The 25,856-nt window shown below is 34.1% G+C and overlaps 1 protein-coding gene across 1 annotated transcript in view; it reads right to left on the bottom strand.

Moving 5' to 3' along the window:
- The window catches only part of LOC145661613 (uncharacterized), an 87,915-nt gene that overhangs the window by 51,464 nt on the left and 10,595 nt on the right, over positions 1 to 25,856 (bottom strand). The window contains exon 2 of the mRNA XM_081726933.1: positions 24,648 to 24,761. Within this exon, the coding sequence (XP_081583059.1) occupies positions 24,648 to 24,761 (114 nt within the window). The remainder of the gene's footprint in view (positions 1 to 24,647; positions 24,762 to 25,856) is intronic.

The following is a 25,856-nucleotide window of genomic DNA, read 5'->3' on the forward strand; positions in this document are numbered from 1 at the left end:
GTTCAACGACAAAGGACCGCGTGGCTCAGTGATACAGCATTCACTTTTGGGCGTGGGCGAAGGTAACATGAAGTTATACGAGAATGACAACTCATTTTGGGAGTATTTGGGAACTGTGTCGGACATCTTAACTCTTGTAGACTGGGCTCCTTTGTTGCTAATCGCCTAGTTCAGCGTTCTTTATAACTGGTACACAGTGACACACTAACGGGGTCCAACAGGTCTGGACCCCCTCAAAACATCCTAACTATATATATATTTGTACACTTTCTCAATAAAACTGTATTTGTTCAACATGGAAATGATTGATATAGCACAAAAATTTGATTTTACACTTCATCTGTACTCTTTCTCTTTTAAGAGGCCGCGGTAGTTCAGTTGCAGATCGTTCACTTCTAGTGCATGGGGTCCGTGGTTCGATTTTCGCTTACGCCAAGGGAACTTTGTGGTGGACAAACACTGTGTACGTGGGTCTTCTCGGGGTTCTCCCGTTTCCTCCCACTTTCTTCATTCCACCATTTCATTCGTTTCTCACCATCATCATCGCCTCCTTTAGCCTAGACAGTATAACTGTGGGAGGTAAAACAAAGATTTCATTTCATTTCTTTTTCTTCCTCCTCTTTATTATTATTATTATTATTATTATTATTATTATTATTATTATTATTATTATTATTATTTGCTTGTTTGTTCGAAAGCAGTGTTCCCAGAGCTACACTGACATCCTTCCGGTGTAGTACCGAGGCTACAGGAGATGCAGACCAACAGCCTAAGGTAGGATCTAAACCATCATAATGCCTTCAACCTCTTCCACCAAAAATCATCCCGGAACCACGTCCATCAAAGGAGCGGGCTCTAGGTTTTTAGACCAGCAGGAAGAGCATAGGCATTACTAAAGAGGAACTACTCTCGACTAGCAACTGCTCATTACTCCAAAGAAGAAGAGCTATTATTATTATTAATAATAATATTATTATTATTATTATTATTATTACAAATTGAATAATAATAATAATAATAATAATAATAATAATGTACAGGTATCATAAAGGTTAGTGGTAGCCCAAGCCATCAAACCAGTATACGGCAGTGTTATATATTAGTTTCCCTAATTCATAATCCTTTGTTCAGACGCGCTACTCCGTTTGACTTAGTCAACCTTAGACAGTACTGAATGAGCAGAGTGGTAAATAATTTGTGCTTTACTGGTAAATCATTTGTAAAACTAGTTTACGTATGACCTCGAGTTTGACTTAATTCATTTTTTAAAAGAAAATACACGTTAGGGCTACTCAAGAAAGTAAAAAAAAAAAAAAAAAAAAAAAAAGTTCATAAAACAAAGTAGGTTTCTGTAGTGCAATATTTTTATTTTCACAATTAATATTGAAACCCCAAAAGGTAGTAGATTTCTACCACTTACGATTTTAGTAGAGAGATTAGAGTACAGACCAAATGTATATTTTTGGGACGCTTAACTGATTGCAGAAAACAGCTTCTTGTTATCTATTATAGATTTATTCTATAACTCTCAACGTTAAAACAGGAAGTTTCTGATTTTCGACCACTTCAGGTTTGAATAGAGGCCTAAGACAGAAGATGGCAGCTATTTTTAGAACGCTGAATAGAATGCAGAGAACTGCTTCTCACTGTTACAATTCCTGTTCTATGGATATGACTATTGAAACTGGAAGTGGTTCATTCCTACGACTTTCGGTTTCAATTGAAGATTAATAGAGAACATGAAAGGTATTCTTGCAGTTGCGTAGCGAGAAACTCATCAAGGGGGCGCTCACACACAGGCATTTCTTATATATGTATACAAGCATGGGCGCCGATCCTGGGGGACCAAGGTGACCCGGGCCCCCCCCAAAGCACATGTGGGCCCCTTATTGTATTTAAGAAGATATAATATTTGAAATAATTTGAATGCAATTTGTTTTAAAATTCTCATATATGCCTTCTTCATCTAAATGAGGCCCCCCATTTTACAGAGAAATCGGCGCCCTTGTATACAGGCGCGGATCCGAGGGAAGGCTAGAACTATAGTCCCCCCTTGACGATCAGGTATACACTGGTTAAAATGGGCTTCAATTCTGCACACTGGATAAAGCTGCAAGCTATGGTTTAGCCCCTCCCTTGTTCATATCCTGGAACCGCCTCTCTCTCTCTCTCTCTCTCTCTCTCTCTCTATATATATATATATATATATATATATATATATATATATATATATATATATATATATAGATAGATAGATAGATAGATAGATAGATAGATAGATAGATAGATAGATAGATAGATATAGATATAGATATACAGGGCCCCCCTTCGTTGTAAATATACACTATCTGAAATGAGAAGCGAGCAGTGAAAATAGCAACACATTCCGAAACTTTTTGCCATCATGTTTCTGTTTGGAGATTAAAAGAAAGCAGAGCTTTGCAAAAGCATGATTTTCTGAAGGTTGAAGGAAAAGAATTCACCAAGCAAAATAATATAACTTTTGTCAAGTAAGTAAGAAAACATAAGGCAAGGGGAGAGAAGGACAATTTTGTCCTGCATTCCACTTGCGTCCCTGTTTAAAATATTTCGGCCAGTAGTTACTGAAAAAGAAGATACAACGTACAAGGCAAGTCGAGCCGACACTGTTGGCGACCGAGCCAAGAGATAATGTATAATGCTCTTTATTCCTTAAGCGATACTTGGAAACCAAATTTGATTTAAATCTGACCAATAGTTACCGAGAAATAAAGTACCACATACAAACAGAGCCGAACCGAGCCTATCCTTTACCGAGTCGGCCACCAAGTATATAGATGTTTATTCTTTCGACAATGGGCTATCTGCGCACCAAATTTCGATGATATTTGGCCAGTAGTTACGGAGAAATAAAATAGAACATACAAGGAAAGCCTAGCCGAGCCTGTCGCCGACCAAGCTCGGCCATCACATGTAGACATCTTTATTCCTTATATGATTGGGTACTTGTACATCTAATTTGGTTTAAATTTAGCTGGTAGTTACCGAGGAATAAAGTACTATATACACATATACTTAATTACATCTGCAGTAAAACTACAAGCCTCCTTATGCTTACTAAGGAAACTAAAAAGAAAAGTTCTAACATTACAAATGGAACATACTTCATGTAAGCAGAATCCACTTTCAACATCACAACACTAATGGGGAGAGCTTGAGCCTCCCTGATTACGCCACTACACTTTTGAGACACTTGAGAGTTATTCGATTGGAGCAAACTGCTTTAATCTATCTTTTACCGCTGTTGCTCTATGTAGACCAATATTTATTGAAACGAAAAATTATAGTTGAATGAACCACTTCCGGTTTTAGTAGAGAGTAAATAATATAGATTAAATATGTTCTTACAAAACAGAAACCCGAATCTTAATACGTATTACGTTTTTCGATCTATGATGATCAATGATCAAACCGGAAATGGTTTATTTAAACCACTTTCGGTTTGAGAAGACTATTTTAATAATAAACTCACTTCCTAATTCTTGACTCTTTGTATTTAGAAAAAATGGTGATGATCCATGAAATACTTTATTTATTTATTTATTTATTTACTTTTTGTCACACACGGACACACGCGAAATATATAATGGAGTTTTGGTAATGCTCTAGTTATTTAAAAAAACTTACAGCGAAAACTTGATTTTTCCCATCCCTGCACACAATTAATCCATTCTAACCACAGAAACATCATACTATGTGTGTTTTTGTGATAAATATTATAAAATGAAAAGAAATCTATCCTTCCAGAAAACAAAAGACATAGGCAAATATATAAGAAACATTTAGACTTCTTTTGGTTGTACATTTGTGAGTGGAAGAGATTAAAGCTACTGCTTCGAAGGAGAATCCATCCGTTCCAAGCAACGAAAAAATGTAGAAAAGCAATTGGAAAGACATTCCATACTGAGGTTTTAAAGATCATTATCTTTGTTCTACGAAGTATTTTGTTGACACGTGAATCATACCAACATACGCCGAAAAAGCACATTCAGATAGTTGCGTCGTAAAGTTGTGGGAAATCAGTAGGAAGTGGGGGGTGGGAGTGGGAAGGGAGACTGCTCAAGGCATAAATGATTATGAAACTGGAGGGGTAGACACGGGTTTCACGTTTCAGATTGTCATAATACATCCCTCCTCAGCATTTGTTCTTCAAAGAATGTCATCCATGAGGTTTGCAAGTGGTCTTTTGACTCTTTACCTGCAGTAACTCAATACGGAAGAATGCATTACACAGGGAGTAATCTACACCCCCCAACACCCCCTAATACCCCTCCAAATTTCTTTACACACCCCCTGGAATACTCCCCCAAATCCAATTGTATCAATCAGTATCATATAGGTTATTTATTACAACAAGTTAAAAAAGATTTAGCGTTTAGGAAAGAAGGCAATATTCTTATTTATTTATTTCACTTCAAAATACGAAGCGACCTCGTTCTCATTTATGGCTTCGAGAACCACATGACCTCGTTGTTTCGGGCGGTGTTTCGATCGAAACAATTGACAAAACAGACCGCTGATACCTACCCTCCTGGGCTCCGCGTTCGTTTCCGGGAAAAGAGATTGATGGACAGGTGCAGATTACTAAATTGGCAACATCTTGAGCGATCATTCACCTGCCTCCTCCTCAATAAGGAAAAATGTGATAATATAGTAATAAGCCTACATCAGATTCAGTTGGTAAGTGCTACTCTGGAACAGGCTTGCAACCAGAAGGGGGCTAAGGAGGGCCTGGCACTCCCTAAATTTTTAGGTCCAGTCCAGAGCTCAATACAAAATGCACAATTTAGATATTTATAAGATAATTTTTAATGATTTGACCCTTCTTAACATATTCATGGACCCCAAAGCTCTGTGGCTGATTTCGAGCCTGCTCTGCAAGTGGTGTATCAACGGACGGACGTTACATGGGTGTAGTCAAGATGTATTTAGAAATGAAGAGATCGATCAAAGTAAGAATTATATATTTTTTAGACTGAGTCTAGTGTTATCCAGGAACGCATTTGGCACTAGCTTAATTTTTGTAAAGTATATTTTTATTCACATAAATTCATTGAGCGGAACAGGGCTCATAGCGAATCACTTTTTTTAACTAAAATTTACTTTTTTTTTCAAGTTGGTCACTAAAAGTTACTTCTTTAAAATTTGTCACTAAAAGTTACTTTTTGGAGAGGTAAAGTGACTTTTTCGTGTGATTTATGTTTTGCATTAGCAGTTTTCTAAGAAAAATATAAAAAGAAATGGAAAAAAGGCAGAAATTTGTTACTCATTGCTCTTCTGAAAACTTCAGAACTTGCTGCCACATGTGAAACGGTCACCTTTATTCTCACTTCAGCTTTTATTCTTTCTAAAGCACAGTGGACGGTTGGTGGATGCTTAAGCTCTCAAGGTGGGGTTGAGAAGCCTTCTGTGCCTATTCTTTCTTCTATCATAATAATCTTTTAGTTTTCTCTCGTAATAGTTAACGCTCCGTTCAACATTGTGTGAGTGTGTTTGTGTGGTTCATCATGTTCGTCTTGTGTTATGCTTCTTGTATGTTCGTCTTAAGAGTAGGTGATGAATTTGAATATTTCACGTTTGAATATTGAGTACTCTTAATGCGAAGTTAAATATAATGTCTGGGATGAAGAAATTCGGAAATAGGCCAGAACTGGTTTCACTTACTCAGAAACTTCTTACATCTGCTAAGTCTGCTTACCGTAACTACAAAGCATACTTAGAAAACCTAAGAAAAGAGGAAACTCAAAAACAAGTAAAGAAGAAACAAAAGAACAAACAAAGAGAGAGAGGTGACAGAGAAATTGACAAAGGGAAAAAGGGGCATGATGAGATTTTGGTCACTTCTTGTGCTTTTGGCCATTTTTGGTCACTTTCCACTATTTACAAGAGAGCAGACCACTATGTGCCCTGGGATTATTAAAATTAGGGTATATTAAAGAAGACAAAACAGAAAGATACAACATATTCGTAAATTGAAAAACTGGATTTTTGGAAAACAACTAAATCAATGAATAATTTTCTTATGAAATATATTCAGAGCCAATAACGTAGCCAGGAAGGGGCAGGAAAGGACATTAAGAGATCAAATAATATTACAACAATTAACGTTAACAACAGGGTTAGAATATTAAATGAAATGAAATTTGAACTATGTACAGTATTAATTACTAAACGAATGTGATTTCAGCGTGGGACGAGTGAATTTTTCCCAATTAATATTTAAAAAAAACACTAAAACTTGCTGGGGTGAATTACTTGAAATAATAGCAGAATTTTGTAAAATAATTAGACTACAATAATTCGTATGTAATCAATTCACATGTAATTACTAGGTAAAATAGTGGAGGTTAATTCCTAATACAGTGAAACCTTTTTTAACGGGCATCTCTCAATAGTGGACGCCTTCGTAAGAGGACAAACTTTCTTATTTTTCCATGCCATAAATATCTGTGATGTGGTGTTATGAGAGAGAACCCTTCCTTTTAGGGACACCTCTCATTTACGTACAAATAATGGGTTTTACCGATGTCCGTTTTGAGAGGTTTCACTGTATTACTTAGTTTAATAGTAATACTAAATGCTCAAATGTGTAAACTTACTTTATTGAACCTACCACTGCAAAGAGTTGATATTATTATTATTATTATTATTATTAGTATTAGTAATAATAATAATAATAATATTGCAATAGTTGTATAAAAAATATAATGTTTTCTTGCTTGAGTTTGTTTAAAAATTATATCACTATTCTGAGAGCACACACCCCTTTTATTTTGAACACCCCCCTAAGTAAAAATTTCTGGCGTACTTACTGGCATTACAATTAATCCAAGTAATTAGGTGCAAAATTGTGACAGTCATCTGAATTGTATTACTCTTTGGCAACAAAATTACCAACTTTGTACAAAATTACAAGTTCCTAAATGCAGTATTTTCTAAGATATTTATGAATTAAATTTTACATGTTATGAAGATTCTGAAGGCTCTGATGATGGGAAGACATCACCTTAAGCTGTAGGTCATGTCTGACAGTGGCGTAGCCAGGGAGGATCACCCGGCTCAAGCCCCCCCCCATTATTGTTGCGATGTTGAAAGTGGATTCCCCTTACATATAGTATGTTCTATTTGTGATCCTTATATTAGGACTTTTCTTTTTAGTTCCCGGCGTAAGCCGAACGGATGTTGTACCATTAAATATCAAGCACTTCATATTGAACCAAATAGAAAGTTGTGCAGGGTCCCGTGTGTATATGCAATCTTTTATGTGTTATCATTGATGAAATATTCTCTGAACTTATATACATGCAGACACACAGACGTCAATACGGAAATGGTACGTCTTCACCCAACTCTGCAGGAACTGGATCTACATTAGGCATTTTGACAGTAATACAAAACTTCATTATTATAGTATAACATAGAAGTAATAACAATCACTTATGGAAATGTAATAGGATTATGACACCTATGTTGTAAGGAGTTTTCCAGTTAGAAATTCTTTTGATTTGTCAACATCAAAAACGTAAGCGTAACTGATATTAATCTGCAATGTCTATTCGCAAAGTGCCTGGAGGGAATAAACATGTAATGCCTTCCAAATGGTGCAAGCTACGGTAAAATACATTACACCAGTGAATGTAAACGTAACACTTGCACGTGTCCGATGTAACACTTGCACCTATTTCCATTTGAAAAAACCAAAAGTAAAATCTAATATGGCGGATCTAAGATGGCGGCGGGGTAGGTAACATGTTTCAGAAGTAGTACTTGATCCAATTTGTTTTGCATATGCCCATATTCATGTCCAGTGAGTAATATCTAAAGAAACTAAAAGAAAAGAACTGTTGTAAAATAAACATATATGGTGACTACCAGCAGTGAGCTCCTTCATGCCTAAGCGCTTAGCACCTTTGGCCTGCAAGACCCAAGTTCGATTCCCGGCGTGAGCACATGTGATTTCGATTCCATGTTAATCAATATGTCCCGTCTCATAAAGCCTTTCTGCCGAAAAGGACGTTAAACTCCAAATCAACTCAACTATCGGCAGTGTTATCACAAAAAGTGAAAATCTTATCAATAAGCTTATATTAAAAACTTCACTCTTTGATCATTTCTCTTTTTCCTCTTTTTAAATACAGAGCAATCAAAGTAATGCTATTCTCAAAGGACATGTGCCTGGGGGCCTAAGGTGTTTACTGAATCTTAAGTATGAGGAAAAAGAAAACAGACTGAAAAACGTGCAATTTATTTGCTAGTATAATGGAGATTCTTTTAAAGCCAACCTTAGACTTCCTGTCGCCAAGGATGTTTAAACGTTACTCAAGTGTAACTCCAAGACCCTCAGAATTGAAGAAGATGAAATACAGGTACAAAAGGTAACCAATAAAGAAAAGAGAAACATAGAAATGGTACTCATCATAACAAAAATATGGCTACTTACACAAAAATGTTCTGCAGAATTTCAATACGTTTCATATCGCTAAAATCAAGGAACAAAACACTTTGGGTTCGAGAGAGAACTGGTATTCAGTGGAACCAGTTTTATCTTAACAATCTCAAGCAGGTACGACATAGGTGGTATTTCGAGTAACGCTAATCCTTTGGTAACTGTAACTACAGTACCGAAATGCAGAATGTTCCATTGAATAACGTTACTCATTGTAACGTAATTCAGAGCGTACCATTTTAAAAGTTACACTGCCTAATAACGTTATTAACTAGGTGCAGAAATGGGTTACAAAATAGTAACCGTAACAAATAACAAATTGTAAATATTGCACATTTCGTTAAGTTATCCACCCTTGATAAAAATACCATTAGAAATGTTTTCGATAGGTTTAGAGAAGACAATGTAACTGTTTCTCCTGAGAAATGTTTGTTTTTTTATACGAAAATTAATTATTTAGGTTATGTTGTATCAGCAGACCAAATGGAAATTGATCCGAAAAGAGTATCGGCAATCAGGAATATTCCTCCACCAAGAAACCGAAGAGGTCTCATGAAAATTTTAGGGCTTTTTAGTTACTTTTCTAAATTCGCCCCAGAAATGCAAGACTTAATGGGACCCTTGACTGAACTTAAGTCAGTTAATAAGAAATGTGAATGGACCTCAGATCATCAAAAGGTTCTTGATAAATTGAAATGTTTATTGGTGGAGAATGTATTGAAAACTCCTGACCTTAACAAGCGTTTCATTGTTAATGTTGATGGTTCAGGAAAAAGTATTGCTGGGTGTTTGCAACAAGAGAACAGCAAGGGGGAGTATCAACCCGTCGCGTTCTTCAATAAGAAATTGTCTGAAGCTGATAAACACCGTAGCATATACGAAATTGAATGTATTAGTTTAGTTAAGACGATTGCTCGGTTCCGACATTACTTGGTGAAAGAATTTGATGTGCTAACGGACAATAAGGCTCTAATTTGGATACTTAGTAATTCAAAGAGACTAATGAAAAATGGGACATTAGTCGAGACCCTTTGTCAATTTGATTTTCAGATTAAACATGTTAGGTCTTGCGATAACTTCGTAGCTGACACATTGACAAGGGTATATGATCCCTTTGAATTTCGAATTATAGATGGGCCAATGGGACTAGCAGCATTTGATGAAAATTTGAGGTTAGCCCATATGTGGAGACTTCCATTAATTAAAGAACCTATCGATGTATTGCAAAGAGAAGACTCTGACCTTAAGGATATTATAGAGAAGATTGAGAAGGGTTAGTCTGTTTCAGGTTATATTCTGAACAAGAAAAAAAAATTAATGAAAAGGACTAACTTAGTAAATAACCCTTATAAGATAGTTATTCCCAAGAATTTGAGGCATGTTTTAATTGAGTATTATCATAATGATAAATTGTTTGGCGGCCATTCTGGCATTTTTCGAACTTTGAAGAAGTTGTCTAAAAGATTTACTTGGGAAAATATAAAACATGAAGTTTCAGAGTTTGTACGATGCTGTCATCGTTGTTAATTAACGAAAGAGGAAAATCAAAAGAAAATGGGTCATTTAATTTCCGAATATAACAAGAGAATAGATTCTCACTGGATGATAGACATTATAGGAGTATTACCCACCTCTAAACGTTTTAAATATATCCTAATAGGAGTAGACAATGCACGTAGGTTTGTGGTGCTGGAAAAATTAAGAACATTGACTTCAGCATCCATAACCGAGAAATTAATGTCTATGTTTAGTAGGGTGGGTTTTCCTGAGGCTATATCTACTGTCAATGCCTCAGTTTTCATTTCTGAGCATTTCAGGAAATTTATGTTTGGACTTGGTATAAAACATATAAAATTAAGTCCATATCATCCAAAAGGAAACATTGCCGAACGTTTCATCAAAACCTTGAAGGCTTCAATTCGTGCTTATTTTTCTGATAAGCAGCACCTCTGGTCAAATCGTATTCCCGATTTACAATATACTCTTACTATAAGCGAGCATTCTGGCTTAAAGATGGCTCCAATCGAAATCTTTTACGGACGTCCTACTAACACCCCTTTGGAGAATCGATGGGACATCACTGAGTCAGATATATTGGGTAAATCAACCCATGAGCTCTGGTTGAATGCCATGAGAAACATGGAAAAATCGTGGAATAAGAGAAAGAAGTTAATGTTTCAGAGAAAAAGAGAAGTATCGTTCGGTCTCGGAGATAAAGTCTTGATACGTGCTCACGTGAAATCCTCTTTAAAGGATAAAATTGATAAGTCTCTGAGTGATAAATGGCTTGGTCCATTTGTGGTACGTCGGTTCCTAACACCAAGTACTGTCCTAGTTTCGGACGAAAGTAATGATTTAAATTCGTTTAGAAGAAGTCATGTTTCAGAATTTAAAGTATATCGGGAATCTAGACGTTTGAATGAATAAAAAAACTGGAAGAGATATGAAATTTGAAAATATTTAGTAAGGAATTTATTGTGAAGTTAAATTTATTACTCATTTATTTATCCTGTTATTCAATAATCTCGTTTATATCTTTTATATATACTTTGTTCATATTATGTGTGATATTTATTCTGAGATGACATTTCATGACCATGAAATTTCAAAAAATAGTAAATGTATATATATATATAGAATGTAGAGATCTATCTGTAAATAGGAAGTTTCTGAATATATATTAATTTGTTAATAGATATATATATATTTCAGATTAAAGATTGAGAATTTGAATTAATATTATTGGATTTTAAAAAAATTGTATATATGTAATTATTTATTAAATTTGTATATATTTTGTTTGGCTAATAGTCTCTTTTTCTATGTTATAGATTTCCTGCAGTAAAAGAATTCTTGTTGATTTTTTTTTATTCTAAGGAGCGGCGGTTGTACCATACCATCCTTTCGAGTTCTCGTAAAACGAAGAATGGATGCGTACAAGGAGAAAAATTGTATATATTATACATTAATATTCCTATTTATATTACTATTGTTAGGTAAAGATTTAAACAATCTGAAAATAGGTGAGTGGCTACTTTGATTTATATTTATAAAGTAGTTGTATCACGTTAACAGTGTGAATTTGGTGCGGTTGTGTGTAGTTTTGATTCCAAAAGGGATAAAACTCGCGGACCTTTGCATTTCACTTGTAGGAAGACTCCTCCCTATTTAAGTGGCGATATTCATTTTCTTGATTTTGACGGAAACCGCAGATTAAGACTAGAACCATTTCCGGATCCAGTATTTCCAATATTTAATTTATATATTTTCTTTGCAGCTATTTTGCTATATTTTTATACAGATACGAAATTAATTACTTTTCTCAGAATACGAATATTTCTCGATTTTTCTCTGAAGTTGTTAATAGGGTTTACGATTTGCTAATTTGAACAAGAACATAATTAATGATCAATTTTTGAATTATAATTTATCAAAGATTGTTTTTAAAATATTGTTAGAAGACTGATTCAATAAAATTTTCATTGATTAAGATTTCACGAATGCGATTGGATTTGAGTAATAGAGTTGATAGAAAGGAACAAGAGATTTGTTACTTGCAAAAATTCAAGATTTAATTGGATTATTAACTGATAATTATTGCTTCTTTCAAAAATATATTGACAAATTGGATTATAAAGAATATTTGACATTGAAACTGAAGTTAAAATTAATTGATTGAAAATTAGTCAGATTATTAACTGACAGGAAAATAGTTGTTTTGATAGTTATTTATTTCATGTTTGAATGCAGTGTATATATTCTATCCTAACGTTTTAGCACATATACATCTCCCTCGTTTGTCAATAAAATTGTTAATTTTTCAAAACTGAAAAATTGTGCTGGTGTTTACTTTGTTTATGTTTGATGTGTTTACCTTTTTGCCTTTTGAAAGAGAAATATTGGATCTGTGATTTTTGCCTGTGCATCGAAGTGGTTTCGCGATACGGCTCAGCCCCACTCTCTCAAGCCCTCTCTGCCAGGCTTTGTCATCTGAGCCCGGGTTGACAGTTTTTTTTATATTTTACTTTTTTTACAAACTCTTGATTTGGTTTCGATTGGACGGGGCTAGGCGGAAGGGGGCGTTTCAAATGGTAGCCATGGCCTTCCAGAACGTTGGCAGAAGGTCATTGATGCTGATGGGGACTATTTTTGATCTTCCAGCTACGTCTTAGATGACATATCGATATTCAAAAGTGGTGGGTTAAAAAGCCACAGAACTTTCTTGGTTACCTTTATATTTAGAAACATTTTTCCTTAAATATGGACCCTTAACTTGAAAACCTGTAGCTTCCTCTTCTTCTGTTGGCTCAGTAGAAGATTCTTCATTTACTTACTTTATGATTCCTCCTGTGTGTATATTTTGATTTTTTAGTTGTATACTTTGCTTCACTTTATGTGCGGGCCTTCCACCTGTATGTATATAATTATGTATATTGACTTGTGTCAAGTGATATTGGCTTTTCACATGCAATATTGGAGTTTCTCATGTATATATTGGCTTTTCTCCAGGGGCAAAAGTGAGGGGGAACGAGGGGGATGTCGTGCTCCCACTTCCCTAAAATATCTCTGACGTCCCCCACTTTCTAAAAAAATACAATGGGTAAAGATAAACAAGGGGGACAGTGTGACGTCATGCGTCTCCCTACCTTTTCAGATCCACTTTTACCCTTGCTTTTCGCGTGTCTATATGTGTGGACCTTCACCTGTAAGTTTAAGGTAGATTGTTACACACATTTCACATCCATTTAGATGTAACAATAAATAGAGAGAACAAGCACTTTTATTTACAGTATCTATTAAAAGCGTATTCTATATAATTCCCTTCTCGTTTTGTAACGCGTTCACAAAAATAGTTTTTTGGCTTTCTTTTATGCAAAGTCCTCAATAATGTTTTCATAAGATGTTGATTGAGCAACCTTGTTTCATTAACTAATATTGCCAAATCTAAGAGCCTTTCCTGTCCCATGGATGAACATAAGTGTGTTTTAATGAGTTTTAGTTCGCTGAAACTTCTTTCACAAGGTGCCACTCTGCATGAAAGGATAAGAAAAATTCTAAGAAAAATTCTAAGAGCCACTGAGACGTTTGGACAGACACTTTGAAGTCCATTTTCGGTAATCATGTCGAGTATGTTCCTTGGGGTGGACCTCTTGAGGCCCGGCAAGAATACAACAACCTGCTCATTAAGACTTGCAATTTCTACACATAATTGTACATCATTCAAATTGTCTTGATATTTCAAAGCCTGATCCGCACACGATTTTTTCAGGTCCTCCGAAGACATTTCACACAATGTACTTCCTCTGAGGAAGCTGAAGTCCTTGCTTATTTTTTTGAGCCTGTTCATTCTACTGAAGAGTCCCTCTCGTAAGAGGTCAAGAATTCTGGAGAAAGAGTGTCTAAGGCGATCCTCTTCAGTAAAAAGTCTTCCTTCCTCCTCTCCTGACATTCTCTTCTTCTTAAAGATACACTTTTCTCTGACCTTCCACATCTGTCAAATTAACAGGAACCTTCGCTTCCGACAGCCATCTATCAAATCCATAATTCTGAACCTGAAGCTTGTGTTCAAAAGATCAGATAACAAATCAAGAGACATTTGCAAACTCAATTCTTTATTCTCAATGTTTCTCCAGACATGTTTCTAGGGAGCACTGCTCCCCCGGAGGAGACCAAATTAATGCGTATATAATATAATAATAAATATAGTAATAAATAGAGTAGTACCGTGTGAAAATAATATATGCCCCTCCGAATACTGAGTGTGCCCCCAAGGAACATATTTTTCTGAAAGAAACACTGTTTATTTTTTCTTTGTTAATTCAATTTATTTCATGCAAAACTGAATCCTAAAATAGTAAATTAATTACATATTTGAGATCTTTGATTGGTTTCATTAAGTTCTTGGCAACTGATTGACTTCTGAATTAGAGAAAGTGGTTATAATTTCATCAAATACTGCGAGAATATTTTCCAGCTCAGATTTCCTCCCACTTTCTTCATTCCACCAACCATTCGATCATCGTCCATACTTGATGCACAGCCTTCCAAACTTGCCAGCGTTAATATTGCCTCGAAATGGCGCCCCCTACATGCTCTCAATCAGTTGCGCCCCGGGGAAAATGCCCCGAATTGCTCTCCGCCCTCCCCCCGTAGATCCGGCCATGGTAGTGTGCTATTGGAATGGAGTTTATTTCTGAAATGGGAAACAAAAATAGTGATTTTGGAAAAAATGTTGCGAATTTTACAGAGTTCAAAGCTTGCAGTAGCATCTGCTCTAAACAGGCTCTGTGGGAAAGTTTTAACCCTATGTCCCCCTAGTTTTGTGGAAAGATTTGTTGAGCAATCAACCAGTTTTTGAAATCGCAGTACTGCTCTTTAGCATTCATTTAGTCTGCTTTTCGGAATACTTAAACATCTCTGCTTAACAGATTAAGTAACGATAAAGTATCGAAGCTTGTTTCGATAACATCTAACTTAATTTTACTAAGCAAAGAAAGTATGGAAATAGAAGATTTAGTTAATGCCACTAGTGAAGAGGATATCGATTAGCAAGTAGAAATTGAGCAGAACAATGGAACACAAACAACACATGTTTTTATAGTTTCGGTATGTTAAAGCTCGTGCATACTACTGTCTCTATATGTATGTTTTACCAAGGACAAATATTGTATGAAATAATTTGCTTTCGGAAGTAACAAGGAAAATTGATTTCTACTGGGTAGTTCTCTGTGTTTGACATTTTGCGTGCACCCTGTATAGTTAATAAGTTTTTGAATATGTCAATGAAGAAATGTTTTATTGTGTTCGCATTGATATAAGCTAAAGAAATGGCTAGGCAAAGATGTGGGGTAATTCCATTGTCCAGATAAGACATATTGGGCACCTGTTCATGCTGGTACATATTCGTATTCTATACAATGTTACTTTGCTAATAAACCTCCAACTGACCAAAGCAGTATGAATATTTCAAGATTATACATACTACTTTGGTCAGTTGGAGATTTATTAGCAATCTTGAATTTTCCAAAGCTGCAATGTATGATACTTCGTGTGATATTTACTAACATATTTCTTTTACTTTACATAGTTCACAGTATGCTGGTTGTTACTTCATTATTTTACTGTCAGTTGTTAAATATCAGTTTGAGAAATCTTTTGGAAATACTATAGGTAGCTTACGTATGTCAAGTTACCACCTTTCACATATTCATTTAAGTTACATTTCAAACCTATGTGCATTATTGTAAATTTACATTATTGTAAGTTGTTCATCTTTTCGAGATTATACTACTATTTATATGATTTCAAAAGCGGAGATAGAAGTACTTTTGTTTCTTACTCTTTCGTAAATAGATACGTATGTAATAAATCAATTCCTATTTAGAATGGTGTTGTAAATTTTAGATTACAATTACATGTTTTACACAACAGAGAAATAATTCATCTGTGTTTGGAAAAGTAATCCTCTGTTTTCCAAATTTTTCTTATCCTGTTTTAGTTTACGTACTTAGTTTTCAGTATATTCGGAATCGAATCGATTATGTCGATGGTATATTCAATAATACAAGTATTTAAAAACGGTCTATATTAGAAAATCAAACTAAATTGCAAAAACTGTCTTTTATATTACGAATATACTATTTTTACCAATTTTCCCCCAAAAACGTTTTTCCCGGGAACTTTTCCACTCTTCAAAACTCCCGAGAAATGTACAACATTAATTACAACCCTTAGATAAATGTTTTCTTAAACTCTAAAAGAAAAAGTCGGTCCAAAGCAATTATGAGGATGGCAATTTTAAAAAATCAGGGACTTAAAATATATAGATGAGACAAAGGACAACTTTATGTAATGAAAAAAAAAATAGCAACCCTAAAGAATGATGCAAGTGGCTTGGAGTCAATATGTATTTATACCATGAACTCAAACTAAATTCTTGAAGAATATTTCTTAATATCACATGTGTTACGATCAGTGAGAATCAAAGCAGCCAAACAACCCTTCAGCACTAATTAAAAATGAACAACCTTATCCTATGAATTTGTAATTGTGCATTTGTCTTTAATGCCAGATCCTATAATATTTACACCACAAACAGCATGGAGGAAAATACCAAATAGATTTAAAAAAAAAAACTCTCATATTCCCTAATTGCTACAAAGAAAATCTTTTACTAGATCTCAAGTAGGAATGGTTTCATGTTCAGATCCAATGCTGAAACACGAAATAAAAATATAAAAAAAACAGGATGAAAGTTCAAAGAAAGAGGAAAGAAGTGTGATGAAGCGAAAACGTACACAAAAAATTTTTAAGTCTATTAAACAAAAATATAGTTCGATTAACACCATTGAACATACTACATTTTTAGATAAAGCGGCTGCTGAAACGTGAGATGTAAAAGCAAGAGATGACTGGATCTAATGTACTTCTTGTAAACGTTGGTTAAACGAGTTATATTCTTTATAAACGGATTCTTGTATCGATTATAAAAGACAGGCATTCAAAGAGAAAAATAGGCCTGCTTTCCAAATTTCTCAAATTGTCTAGCTCTAATTTAGTTCTTCATGAAATTATAGGCATACGCAAGTACCTAAATGAGTTAGATTTCTAATAACATGTAACAACTTTTCCTACGATATTCAACTGCCACGTAACAGTTATGAATAACTGTGTTTTATTTCTTTAGGCTTATATTATGAAGTATGGGTTATTCACTAATTTATCTTGTGAATTTTAGGGAAGGCTGTCCTTTCTTGTTGTTCCATTACTATCAAATTTTATTTTATAGTTCTCTATTACAGCAGTAGGCTATATAAATAATTTTCTTTCACTTTCTTTTATAAGAAAACATATTCTCGTAGTTGTGATAATTAAATTGAAATGAAAGAAGGATTTAAAATATTTCTTACTTTCTTACTATGTAGCATCTCACTTCTAAATCCATGGCTTTTCTCCCAGTATGTCCAGGAGAGATGCCACACTCGTAATCTTACCTTATTGTCCTCTGAGGTAGCAACCTCTAGATTTGACATACATGGAATTGAAAGTAGGTATAATTCATTTTTAACATTGGAATGTACCATTTTAAACAGACTCTCATTTTATAAATACATATTTCCCAAAATGTTTACTAAGTTAAAACATCATTAGAGAAAGTACGGAGAGTAATTAGAAGCAAAATGAGGGAACGTCCATTCTAATACAAATAAACCCTGGTATGGACATTAAAGAGGATCACTCGAAACTTCTTAGAGGATGTTGTGTTTTTTGCAATGATATCCAATCTCTTCGACAAATTTGTCATTTACTTTGCATAGCGTTCGTATTATTATAATATTGTCTCCAAGGGCCTATTATTTAAGTCACTGTTAACCATGAAGATGATACCGGATTGGCTCCGTTAACGAGCTCAGCATAGATAATAGCTATAGTCATATACTGCAAAAACAGAATTCGAGAATTCCAGCAGATAATTCTTTTGTTCAAAAGTTATAGTGTAAGGCAATCGAAGTTCGGGCTGTCGGACGTAATAATATTACAATCATATATGGCATATTGAGCATGCTCAGTGTTCCACACAATGTTCCATACAGCTGTTGAGTAAAATTGAATTTTTCAATTGTATTTATACAGCTGTAACCATAACTTCTATTGAGTTTATTAATATAAGTTTTTAACACCTTGATAGGTAACGTCACCCATTACTCTACACGATAACTCTCGAAAAAGTGAGTTTTAAAATCTGTTTTCTGCAATTTATATGTAGAGTGGCTATTTCGGCAGAGTTTGTTAATGGAGTCAATCTTTTAGTATCTTCATGCGTTACAACGACTTTGACGATGGGTCTTTTGAGACAGTCTTATGATAGTACCTATTTGCTATACAATTAAAATTACAAGCTTTTTAAAGGGGTTGTAAGAGTCTCTCATTGCAAGCGAGACAAATACCCGAAGAATTGTCGAGAGGTCCTCTTTATTGTTTCTACCAGGGTTTAGACGGACTATAATGATTCACTGCAAAATACGTCAATAGATTTTGTATAAAATATCTTATGTTATTTGAGGCGATTTTTAGATAAAGACACATAAATGGATACCAAGGTTTGATAATTAGACTCTGCAAACTCCTCTCTGGACCTTCAGTGTTATCGTTTTGTAACAAATATTACAGGAATTATATAAACATTGGTGCTTTATTGATTGTTTTTTGGCGAACCTATGTCTTCGTCATGAAAAGTCTAATGCTCGGCATATGCTTTTCATATTTTAACATAACAATCTATATATTCTTTTATATATATATATATATATAGATAGATAGATAGATAGATAGATAGATACAAAATAAGTTCGACGGAAAAATTTAATAAAAAGAAAAACCTATGTCAAATCTAACACACATCGTGAAACGCAAGAAGGGAACTTATGTCAAGAAAATAATTTTAAGAAAATAAATAATAATAATAAAGTTAAACAAAGCAGAAGACAATGAAAAACCTCAAAAAAACATTAACCAGCTCAATTTCACAAATAAATACTAGAGCAATTCAAAAAAAGAGGGTTCTTCTTCAAGACCTGTTAGTAATCTTAGGTAGTGTTAAATGTTCTGAGATCTGAATATTCTGGACATTTTAAAAGAATGCGTTGAATATTCAGTTTTTACCATAAGAAATGCTGTATGCAAGCACTAAATAAGAAAGCGAGGAATGAGATTTTCCAATACGCAAATTCGCAACGATCATTTCAACTCGCCAACTTGTGTGTGTGACTGCTTTTAAAGTTCAAAATAGGTTTAATAGAATGAGGCTTGTTCAGGGATTGATTAACCCAAGTGAAGGTCCGGGACTAGAAAAAGTATGTGGCCCATGCTGACTTCACCTAATACATCTCTGTGAAAGTACTATAGGAAGATTAATGGAATATATTTTATATTTTTGATCATATTTTATTTTGTAATGATAATTGTATCTTTGTTACTCTTTTTAGATAGAAAGTTGAGATATTGATCAGAGTGGAGGCCCCTGTTAATCTGGAGGCCCAGGGTTATAGCCCCACTAAGCCGCCCTTAATCCAGCCCTGGGCTTGTTTCTATTCACAATATTCCAATCCTCGTGCCAGCGAAAGAACATCCATTGGACAAAATTATATTATATTTCTAGCGTTTAATGAGGTAAATATTTGTTCAAAGGTCAGCCATATGCCAATTGAGAAAACTTCTTAAACTAAACAAAATTGTACATGTCATTATTTAAAGCTCATGTGTAGCTCTTGAGAAAATTTATAAAATCAAATTATTTTGTAATCCTAAAAATTGGCTCTGAACGGAAACCACGCCACTTATTGTATTGTGGTTAATCAGATATTGCCCAAAATTATAAGTAACACATTAAATTTACTTTGTACTTAACGAAAATATTGTTCAACATTAAGACATGCATCAGTTAATAGATCATCGAGCTTAATCACTGTTGCGTGATTTCCGATAAACTCAACAAAAACACAAACTTTCATGGCACTATAAACTAGGTCGTCCGTTGCCAATAATAATTCATACTTCCGCTAGAACAGATTGTTTATAATTAGATTTATGTTCTGGATATTTTAAAACAATACTATGTTAAATATAAGATCTTGAGCTTTACTAGCAGTGGTATATGTCTTTTATTTACACACTTTAACATCTGGTAATATTTGGTTACTTTGATTCGATTTTCACAGGTGTTTGTGTTCTTTTCCAAAAATAGAAACTAGGAAAAAAATTAACACAATAATTGCTATGTCTTAATATTCGTAATTAAAATTCCAATTTTCAATACTTGTAAAGTGTAGTTTCAAATCAATACAGTGTATTATGTATTTTAAAGATATGGAAACATAAATACGTAAACAAAGCGCACTCAAAACAATATACTAGAACCATTTTCAGAATAAATTAATTGAACATATATATTACTATTTACTATAATTTTCTGTAAGATTATATGGTTTACAGTATACTTTTCTCCAAATGTTTTAATTTCTGAGTTTTACTGTTGATGTAATTTTATTTCAAGGTTCAGATTCACGAGGTGATGCTAATAAAGAAAATGATTTCTAACGAATAAATGTAAGGTAACAAAATAAAGCTTAAGATTCCGGACTATTTGGTACGTTCAAAATGAAAAATAGTCCCATATTCATGAAACTATCTCACAGTAAATGTTGAATATTCTACAATACTATTAGTTTTTAAAGACAAAAAAAGCTAATGATGAGAGACATATCATTCAATATGTTTTCTTCATGTTAACAAAATTATATGAGTGAGTGTAAATCCTCATGCATAGTTCTCTAGAAAACAAATAAAAATAAAATTCATTTCTGTAAACCTAAGAATGTACAGCATGCAGCGAGTTAAGCTGAAACTGATCACGAAGTATTTACTAATCAATCTATATATTATGACGCCAGCAGAACGACAGACTATAGCATAAGTAAGGAGATATATTCCTAAAATTATGACAGCTCTTAAAGTGTAATTTTAGTTTTACAATGACATGGTCTAAAGATAAAACATATCACATTGAGGTGAACAACATGACATCTTGAGGGTGAACCTAAGATGTAATTTTCGAGAAAATCATCTGAAATATATATTTATGGCATCAAATTATATGTCGTTTGTTGCCAATAAGATGCGATTGATACTCTGTATTCTCCTGCAAAACTTTTTTTTTAATTATTACATTATGTACTATATGAAGTGATGTGCCGTTAAGTTGCTAATCATATCTACTGTTGTTCGATTTCTCGTAACAGTGAGTCATACACAAGAACAACTATCGATAGACAAACATCGAGGCATGGGAGGGAGAGCCGTGTATTAGCAGGTGTGTCGGAATGCTGCTTTTTTTCTGAAATACTGATATGTCACGGTATCTAACACAAAAAAATAACACACAACCTTTTGACACTTCACAAGAATAATACGCAGAAAGTGTTTAGCGAAAACATTCGGCACGTTTTAAGTAATACTTTGAGAATCGGTGTAGATAACCACATGAGACAACGATAAATGAAGCCATTGGTTAAGAACTAGCTGAACTGCTGTTAGTTCAGGAGTGGAAACAGAACACAAACGATACAAACTAAATGCAGGCATACGTACAACTCTCCAATGACGACAGACTAACGGTCGTTTATTTGCTTCAGCATTAAAGCTAGCAAGAGAACGAGTTCGGGAAGAACCAGTAACTACCCAGGTAACCAGGTAATGAGCAATATCACTTCAATTCAGTAGAGAAGAAGCAGATGAACAAGCAATGCAATCGTTATATAACTTAAATCAAATTAGACTATAATAGCAGTCCAGGTACTGTAGGAAAGAAAAGAAATAAATTCAAAACTTGAAGACAATGCGAATGTGTGGTACTCACCTTAGTCGATGATAAATACACCAAGAACTTGTAACTATCAACAAAAGAGAAGCGAGTGTCACCATTACTCACGTCACATTAACAACACAAGTTTGTTGGTGACAAAAATGTGCACACTGGTTTCCGGCCAAAAACGGCAAGTCTGTTTCATTCGATCAGAAAACACAACGATTTATACCAGCTGAAGATGTCGAGCAAAAGCACTAATGAATCTGGAGAAGCAATATAACAAGATCTTCAATGAACAACAGACCACAGACATAAGCCTCTATCTGAGACAGAACGCTGTTTATAGTGTGACACCAAATCATTGTCCTCAGGGAAAGATATTTCTAAAGAAATCGTTTCGAGTGACTAGAACCCAAAGCAAATTAAAATAACGTTCATCCAGAAAGATCATAATCAATTTTGCAGTATGACAATATATACCTCAGTCATTAAACTGTTCTACTATATCGTAAAGCCAAGTTGTGTTATAGTATTTCTCTACGTTTAAGAAAGTAGTAGTAAAGTTCTGAAGACAGGAGAATGGTTCTTGAATCTGTTAACTCATAATCGACATGACCAAGAATGCCTGTAATAGACTTGAATATCGAAATTCACATTACGGAACAATATGACTCAAAACACCATACGAGACATTTCTTCATCATGCTCTCTCAAAGCTTTCAAACACGACTCGTGCGAGCAATTGATCTATAGCTGGTGGTAGTTGTAGTTTTCTCTGGTTTCAAGATTGGATGTCCCTCAGATCATACAATCTAAAAAAAAATCTCCATTTTCCAGATATTGTCAAAGACCTTGCATAATGCAAGCAGAGAATTCTCTGGTATTTTACAATGTGCTTAATTGGAACGAAAGCAGCACTAATCCGCGATTCCAGTGAACGAAACACAAGGTCTGCAGATATGAAAAAGAAAATTAGGTAAGTTCTTAAAAGTGAATAAAAACTAAAATCCTGTCCATAAATAAAAAAATACGGTGTTTGTATTCGTTGCACCAGTCGCACAATAATAGAACTACGCAATTACTGTAGAACGGAAGTAATGGTAAAATGTCATAAATGACATATTTTTCTATTTAAAAATACCTTTAATAGCCTAAATGCCATTTTAAAAATTAATGACATATTTGTAATTTACTGACTACGAAAATACATGTCACGTTGCTAATTGATAGAATGGAATGCATTGTCACTCAGTGAGATAAGGAATTTAAGGTTTCTCTCAGTCCCGACATAGGAACTGAATGACTATATTATTGACCAACCAAGTCCTACAAATTCCTGAAAAAAATAAAAGGTAGCAGATGCTGAGATAACAAATGATTTTTTCAAGTAAGGGAATTCAGTCTTGTTTGTTACTTGGTGCTGTTGTGTGAGCTACTGTTCCTCTTGCAACATGCCAAAGGTTGAAAGACAAAATTGCTAACTCCATAAAAGAATTTCGATCGGACGTGCTTCTAACAGATGGGTCAGTGTTATGACGAGCATTTTGGAAAATCAACGAAATTGTCAATGCATTTGATGAAGAGGATGCTTCTTCCATTAGAATTGCTCAGGAGTTACTCGGACAGACATCTGTGAACAATGGGCCTCACATTGTTCCCTCCAAATTTCTTACAGATACCAACGTCAATCACTTCCCTGGAAAAACAAAATCTGGAACAGTGTGAAAGATGTGTCCAATATTCCCGGTGAAAAAGGTGAAGTTTTGAACTAAAAATGTGGCCGTCTTGTTAGTGAGAACCGTGACTTGCAGAAAATTAGTAATATTTCTTAAGTTTCAGAGGGTGAGAGCACGGTTGATGAGGGTTTGAATCCCATTGATGTCGAATGCCTTATACTTCTCTCACATCGGCATATGTTGAAACTTGGTTTTTGCGTTTGAAATGGATCTTAACAGACAGGCGACATAATCTTACGGTGGAAAATTTAGAAAAAAAAGAAAACTTCTTGTTATTTCACGCAACAAGAAGTGAACTATGTGCTGTATAGCAGGACTACTTTCCCGCGAGCCAAGATAGGCTTATCTCATTTGTTAGACGTCTGTTCTTCAAAGACGCATAAGCTGGTTCATGTTGAGCTTTCCTTCTGCTGAAAACACTGCTAATATAATGTGCTATGTACCATTTTTCTAAAAATGTTGATGTCTTCTTTTTTCATAATTCCGAAGTCATGAATTAAATCAGTGATACTTGCAATGATTATTTTTAATAATCACTATTTACATCCATAATAATTATTTAGTTATTAATTTTAACGATCTTTGTATTATTAGAGATCAACGAAACGTTTTTTTTATCTTACTAAGAAGAAATCTTAAAAGTGAAACGAATATGCTTATTTCAACCACATAAAGTGACAAGTTTGGAATCTATTTTGCCATAACTTCCAGTCGTTTAATAATCACACACACACACACTTTTTTATATATTATTATATATATATGTGTGTGTTATTATTTATTGTTCATTATGAGCAAAGACATTTTTTCGAACAATATGATCAAGTAAAAAACTTCAAAAGTTATAATTAGGACCAGCCAACGTACGTAGTTATTGGTTGCTCTTTCAATAAAAACACAGGTAAACTGTTCATAACTATTTTTGTCTTTTTGTACTAAATAATTCACGTAATATACCAAACCTAATTAAATCACTGTTAGAGGAGACATCGCGAAAGTCAACGTTCTATATATACTTTATAAGATCAATGTGTACCAAAATGTCTATAAAAACATGACTTACCATTCGGAGTTGTAGCGCACTTTAGAGTGGTACAAGCTTTCTGCCCAGGGGGCAGACATAGGCAATAATTGCATCCGTTCCAGTAATCGGAGCCGACAACACATGACTTCTTTCCTGAATTGAAAATAAAATTACAGAAAATATCGTAAATATCAATTTATCACGGTGTGTTTTGATAATACAGAAACACTAAATTTAAAATGTACTATTAGTCTACCCGCAAAATCCAAAAATTAAAAAAAAAATAAACTTGTGCCTAAAATATCTGTAAAAGAATCGGTATGTTAAGCCTTTGAATTTGGCAAACACTTATTAATATAGATTATTAAAATTTTGTATGTGGTGTCTTACATAACCTCCGTTTTGAAACGAGACACTAAACTCTAACGAATCATTGCCTCTCATTTGATGTAAGTCCGAAAATTGTATGGAAGTGAACTTACCTTTCCCTACTCAAGGTAAATACGTTCCAAAATTTGTTCCTTAAGGAAACGGTGATTTTCAAGATCTAGAATTACTCATGTTGCTTGGTATTGAAATTGGTAAAGGGTAAAGTGTTCAACATACTCATTTAAAAAAATAGCTTTCTCTTGCTTCTATAATATTCACAATTACTAGTTTATTAATATATATGAGATAATCTGTGTACATTTGAATGCAAGAAACAAAATAAAAGTAATGTTTGTTTCGATACCATCACCATTAGCAAATATAATCAATACAATCACTTCAGTAAACATAATACTATCATCGATGAACCAATTACCAAGTGTCACTAATTGTAGATTCCAAGGCAGTAGTTCGCTACATATTTTCGAAATTTGTTGTATACTGTAAGAGTCCAGTAGTATACACTTGTACTTGCAATTCATAGATATTTCTTCTTTATGTAAAATTATGTTCCAAGTACTTGTTTGCATATAGCTTAAATGTGCATTAGTTATCTATTATTGTAAAACTTCTTATTTAGACAGTTTTATTTACAGTGCGAATGTTTATAGTAGCTTATATACATAATATTTCTAAGCTGTGATGGTCATGAAGTGATAGTACCAACGAGCGCATTTCTTTATTCGGAACATGATAAAAGACTTCGGATAACAATATGGTGAATCTGTATCATTTCTTATCTAGAGAACACAAAAGAGAAACAGTTTTTCTTCTATCAATAGATGCGATGAATAATTAGGTATAAATGTATCACATTTT

Source organism: Thermobia domestica, chromosome 10, assembly GCF_964235325.1.
Source record: "Thermobia domestica chromosome 10, izTheDome1.hap1.1, whole genome shotgun sequence".
NCBI classification, from domain to species: domain Eukaryota; kingdom Metazoa; phylum Arthropoda; class Insecta; order Zygentoma; family Lepismatidae; genus Thermobia; species Thermobia domestica.